The sequence below is a fragment of the Myotis brandtii genome, unplaced genomic scaffold (assembly GCF_000412655.1).
Source record: "Myotis brandtii unplaced genomic scaffold, ASM41265v1 scaffold133, whole genome shotgun sequence".
NCBI classification, from domain to species: Eukaryota; Metazoa; Chordata; class Mammalia; order Chiroptera; family Vespertilionidae; genus Myotis; species Myotis brandtii.
The window spans coordinates 1,324,143-1,329,502 of NW_005354718.1; the positions used below are offsets into that span (position 1 = coordinate 1,324,143).

At 59.6% G+C, this 5,360-nt stretch overlaps 1 protein-coding gene across 2 annotated transcripts in view; it reads right to left on the reverse strand.

Annotated features, from left to right (window-relative positions):
* Positions 1 to 16: 16 nt before the first annotated feature.
* PLCB2 (phospholipase C, beta 2) overlaps positions 17 to 5,360 on the reverse strand; it is a 16,492-nt gene continuing 11,148 nt past the window's right edge. For both annotated transcript variants that reach the window (XM_014534780.1, XM_014534779.1), the window contains exons 15-24: positions 5,199 to 5,329; positions 5,001 to 5,097; positions 3,890 to 3,974; positions 3,644 to 3,768; positions 2,919 to 3,073; positions 2,230 to 2,394; positions 1,483 to 1,582; positions 867 to 971; positions 605 to 699; positions 17 to 470 (exon numbers count right to left, since the gene is read on the reverse strand). In XM_014534780.1, the coding sequence (XP_014390266.1) occupies positions 291 to 470; positions 605 to 699; positions 867 to 971; positions 1,483 to 1,582; positions 2,230 to 2,394; positions 2,919 to 3,073; positions 3,644 to 3,768; positions 3,890 to 3,974; positions 5,001 to 5,097; positions 5,199 to 5,329 (1,238 nt within the window). In that variant the 3' untranslated portion in view covers positions 17 to 290. The remainder of the gene's footprint in view (positions 471 to 604; positions 700 to 866; positions 972 to 1,482; positions 1,583 to 2,229; positions 2,395 to 2,918; positions 3,074 to 3,643; positions 3,769 to 3,889; positions 3,975 to 5,000; positions 5,098 to 5,198; positions 5,330 to 5,360) is intronic.

Sequence of the window (5,360 nt, forward strand, 5' to 3'; positions counted from 1 at the left end):
CGTCCCGCCGCCCGGGAGCCCCCGCCTTTCCCACGAGGCCCGAACCTCCCCCAAGCGGGTCCTCAAGACCACTCAGCAGGCCTCGCTCACAGCTTCTTTCCGGCCCCTCCCTGCCCCCGGCCCCGGGCCCAGCTGCTACAGGAGCCACAGGACGGGCTGACAGGTGTCCTGGGGTCCCCGGCTCAGCTCTGCTCCTCCCCGCCCCCTGGGGGTGCCAGCGTGGGCCCCCCGCGGTGCACTTTCTCAGCGCTGAGGCCTCAGACACCGCGTTCCCTTCCTCGGTGAAAGTCTTAGTTTTGTACAGATCTGCCGCCCCGCTGGGAGGCGCCTGCAGATGCAGCCAGAGAGGGCCAGGACCCCTCCCCGCAGGTGGGAGCACCCCCGCAGTGCATACCTGCTGACCCATTGCTGGTCGAGGCGGGTGCCCCGTTCACCTGGCTGGCAAGTGGGCTCCCGGGGGAGAAGGGCTTCTGTGGAGGGAGAGCAGGTTAGGAAGACGGCTCCAACAGCCCTCTCTCCCCAGCCCTGGACCCCGCGCCTCCCTCCCCTTCCCTCAGAGGGCAAAGCTGCTGGGGGCCCCGGCCACAGACCCAGCCACACAGACCTCAGGCAGACCGCCCATGGCTTCCTTGAGCTTCACAGACTTCTTATCATGGGCATTGAAGAACTTGATGGGATTGGCGAGGGCCACAGTGAGATCTGGGTGCACAGGGGCGTCACAGGCCTGGTATGGAGAGTACCTGGAAGCCCCCCAACCCTCACCTACCCCAGGATACCCTGTCCTGCCCCCCTCTGGAGGCTGCCTTGAGGAAGGGCGAGTGGAAATGGACAGCCCCAGGCTCCCGGCACTCTGTGGGCCGCCTAACCTGCCCAGGTGTCAGGTACATAGTCTTTCATCTCCAGGAGGACGAAGAGCGCAGGCATGGTGAGGGGCATGTTGCTCTCACTGCGCAGGCACAGATGGTGGTATCCTGCGGGCGTGACAGAGGGGCCGTGAGCAGAGCCCATTGCCGCCCAGCACCGTACGCCAGCAGCCCAGCACTCAAGGCTTCTGGTTGCAGAGTCAGAGAGGCCAGGGTCCAAGTCCTGGCTGTGTGACCTTGGGAAGGTTGCTTTAAATCTCTGAGCCTCTCCTCGTCCGTGAAGTAAGGATAACGGTATCTACCTCATGAGGTTAGCAGGATTACATGAGAATATAAGCCCTTAAAGCATTTTAAGTGCCCAATAGATGTCAGCTACTTGGGAGATTGCCCCAGTGGTTTCAGAAAACGACAGACATTCTGTTAGATGGCCGGAGCCCCGCCTCTGTCCGTCTCCTGCAGAGGTGCTGCTCCTGCTGCAATCCTGAGGGCTGATGGCGTGAAGGGCTTAGGTAAAGTTCAGGGCCACCTCCCTGAAGCTGCCCACCCTCTGGATGGGCTCCTGCTGCTGGCCTTGGTCTCAGACCTGCAGGGGACAGTGAAGAAGGGCCCCTACCCTTACCAGTGTTCAGGGCATTGATGGGGATGATGCGGTGTCCGAGAAACTTGCTGCCTTCCTCCATCACAGCCACCCTGAGGGAGGCCAGCTCAGGCATCAAGATCTGGGGAGAGTTCAGGACAGGACACGCTGGGGAGGAGAGGGTGGCCAAGTCGACCCCCTCCCTAGTTTCAGAAGTCCAGGGCCAGTGTGAACATAGCAGGTGTGAGCAGATTTGGTGAGGACAGAGGGCACACTCTAGGCCACACACATAGACATCCTCACAGCTCATGTCCTGGCCGGTCCACTCAGGGGAGTAGGGCTGGACATGCAGCCACGGCTCTGGGGGTCCTGGTGCAGACAACTGTGACAGCTTTATCACAAGTATCCAGTGGGGCAAAAGGCCCCCTTGTGACCGACCCCATGGGACCTTGCACCCTGGTCCGGGCGTTCATATTTCTGCCTCTGATCCTAACATGAACACACACACAGGCACACACACACACACACACACACACACACACACACACACACACACACACACGTACACATGTGCACAAACACACACAACCTGTGCACCAAGTATATTTCTGTAAACTTGGTTTTTTGGACTCTTGAAATTCAGGAGGGCACAAAGTGAGGGGTGGGGAGAGGAGGAGGATCAAGGAACTCCCTCTATGTATTTTCTCTTTTCTATAAGTAGAGGCCAAGAATTAGGGACAGCCCTTACCCTGCCCAGACCCCAGCCCCTGCCCTGCCCTAGCCCTCCACCTTCTCAAACACAAAGGGCTCCTCATTCCAGACGGGATTGATGGAGTTGGCAGTGGGGGACAGCTTGGTGCGATAGCGCCTCTTGGGGTCCCCAGGAAGGCCAAACAGCTCCACTTCCACATAGGTGCGCACACTGCGTTCTGACAGAAACTGCCCCGAGATTACCTGGAGGTGGGAGACCAGCATCAGCTCCCCCACCCAGCCATTCCCCAGCACCTGGGCCTCTGGCTTCACTGGCTGAAGCATCCATTCTTGGGAAGCGTGAAGAGTGCCACTCAGCTCTGGCCACGGACCAGAGGCTGTGTGGCTCAAGGTTACAGCTAAGCTCTGGTGACGAGGGTGTTTCCAGCATTCAGGAAGGGGTGTGGGCCTCCTCCCCTCCCCTCCCAGGCAAAGAAGGAATAGGGCTCTCTCCCAGGGCCTGGGTTCCTACAACCCCACTTTGCCCACTCTTCTCCCCTCCCCCATCCCAGCCTCAGTCCTTCCCCTTGGTTTCCATGGGGACCAAGAGGCAGCCTCCAGGGTTGAGGAGGAGGCAGTTTCCAAGGCAACTTGCTACTGCAGGAGCTGGCTGGGGCTGAAGTTTGCAGGATATCAGAGAGGGGGTTGGGCGTGGAGGAGTGGGGCTCCTGTGTCTTTCTCCTCAAGACGCCAGCCCTCCCGGCCACTTGTCCACCTCAGGGCCTTGCCTTAATGGAAAGGGTGGTGGCTACCACCACGTCGATGCCATCCACCGAGAATGGGTTGAACTGCTTGTCTGGCCGACGCATGAACTCATGCTTGAGGAGGTAGCCGCTCTGCCCATTGAACTCAAATAGTGCCATGTTCTGCTGCATGGGAAGATCTGGGGGACAGGGTACTTGTGAGGAAGGTCTGACCTCTATTTCCATGTTCCCAGCCTTCCTCCCGGCTTGTGAACGGGGAGGTTGAACGACCATGGCATGAGGGTTTCTTAGGGTGTCTCTTCCCTCAGGAAGGGCCCACAGCCTGGAATCAGCAGGACCAAAGCCACAGCCAGACCTCGGGCTCACAGTGGGAGTGGAGGCCAGTGGAGCAGGTGTTCCCACAGACCCACTCAGAGAGCAGCCAGCAGCCATGCCGGCTCCTGGCATCTTCGCATACACACTCATACATACGTGCAGTCATATAGGCATGAGCTAACGCATTTCTACCCCGGAACACGCACACAAGGGACCAGGGATCCACAGGAGCTGCCCAGAGGTTACCTGGAGGTAGGAGCCCGTGCTGACCCCTCTGGTGCACATTTATAGACAGGGCCCCCGTCCAAGAAAGGGAGAGGACCTAACAAATACTTGAACATCCGGTCTGTTCTAAAGACCACCCCCCAGGAACAGGAACGGGGTGAAGGTGGGAAGGACAAGGGAAGGGGCTTAAGGGCCCGAGAGTGCCTCACCCATTGTCTGGAAGTTGAGGGCAACCATCTGGCAGCCAGCATTCCAGAACATCTGGGGCATGTAATTGGAGGAGTCCATGCGGGTGCCCTTGGGGTAAATGCGGCTCATCTGGCGCTTGTTGTAGCTGCTCCAGAGTATAGGAGGCCAGGCTGACGCTGCACCCGGAGTACCCAACAGCCCCCCTTGGAGCCCTTCCCCATCCCTCCTCCCAACCAGGACCCTGGCTCCTGAGGCCTCAAGGATACTCCACAAACTGCACTGCGGCTTTGGAGAGCAAGTCATAAGCCTTGAGCTCCGTGAAGGAAGAGATGACATAACTTCGGTTCTTCTCTGTGGCGGAGTAAGAAGAGGGAGGGTCTATGTCAGGCTGAGGTACTCCCTCCGACCCCCCCCACCCCCGCCCCTTCGGTGCAGCTGCCTCCAGCACAGAGATGCATCTAACCCAGCGTATCCCCTGAGGCTTGAGGGTTCGGGGGTTGGGGGGGGTGAACCCAAGGGGCAGGGGGATGTGCAGATCTGTGTCGGTAACTGTGTGCTGGGGGTAAAGGGCATGCGCAGTGGGTGTGCACAGGGATGGGGGGTGTCACAGTCCTGGAGGGTGAGGGGTGCATGCCTGGGTGGGTGCAGAGGATGTGGGGAACAGGAGAGGAGGAGCCCAGAGAGACAGGAACATGCTGTGATGTGCAGGGTCTAAACACAAAGGGTGCGTGCGGCGGTGAGAAGTACACACCAAGGGTGGTACACGCCATGGGGCACAGGTAGGGGTGCAGGCTGTGGGTTCAGGGGTGAGGAAACAAGGTTACAGAGGTATACACTTCGCACAAGTGTACACAGAAAGAGGTGATCATGTTGGGGACATGCACAGAGGCGGAGAGGAAGGCACCGTGTGTGTCCGGAGAAGATAAATAACGGTGTGCACAAAAAGGGAAGGCTGCAAGGAGTAGAGTGCACTGGCTGGCTGCTCTGCCTTCCATCCCTCCCTCCCCCGGAGTTCTTATGCCCTGGGGATGGGCTTTCTGGGCTGAGGGGCCACAGAACCTGCAGGAAGCCGCAGGAGCCCCAGGCCAGCCCCGCTGAGGTGGCCTGTCATAAACGGCCGGCCTGCCACTGACATACTCCAGAGCATTCTGCTCCGTGCCAGACCCCCGGAACTGTGCTGGGAAATGGAGCCACTGCCACTTAAGCCCTGGCCTGACTCCTCTGATGCATATTTATAGACAGGGCCCCGGGCCAAGGAAGGGGAGGACCCCTTCCTCTTACCCCCGCCCATCAAAGTGCCTGGTGTCAGACACACTTCCTGAGGGCCTCCTGAATCTAGCCGAGCCTCCAGTTTACCACCACCCCGTGCGAACTTACGGGCAGAGAACTCAAAGGAGGTGAACTTGGTGGGCTGGATGTAGTTGACTAGGCTGGACATCTCCTCGTAAGCTGTCGCCTCCAGGCCCGCTGTGCCCTAGGGAAGCGAGAGGAGAGTGGAGAGTAGGAGCCCAGAGCCCAGGGACATGGCCCCATGTCCCCCCGGAGGACTCGGGCCTCCGGGCTGTCTCCACACACCTCATCCGACTGCATCTTCTTCATCTCTTCTTCATCCAGGTTTCCCGACTCCTCCTCCTCTTCTTCTCCCACGTCCTCCTCCTCCTCCTCCTCCTCCTCCTCTGGCTCAGCCCTTTCCTCACCAGCCAACACTGCCGCACACAACTCCATCAGCTCTGGGGC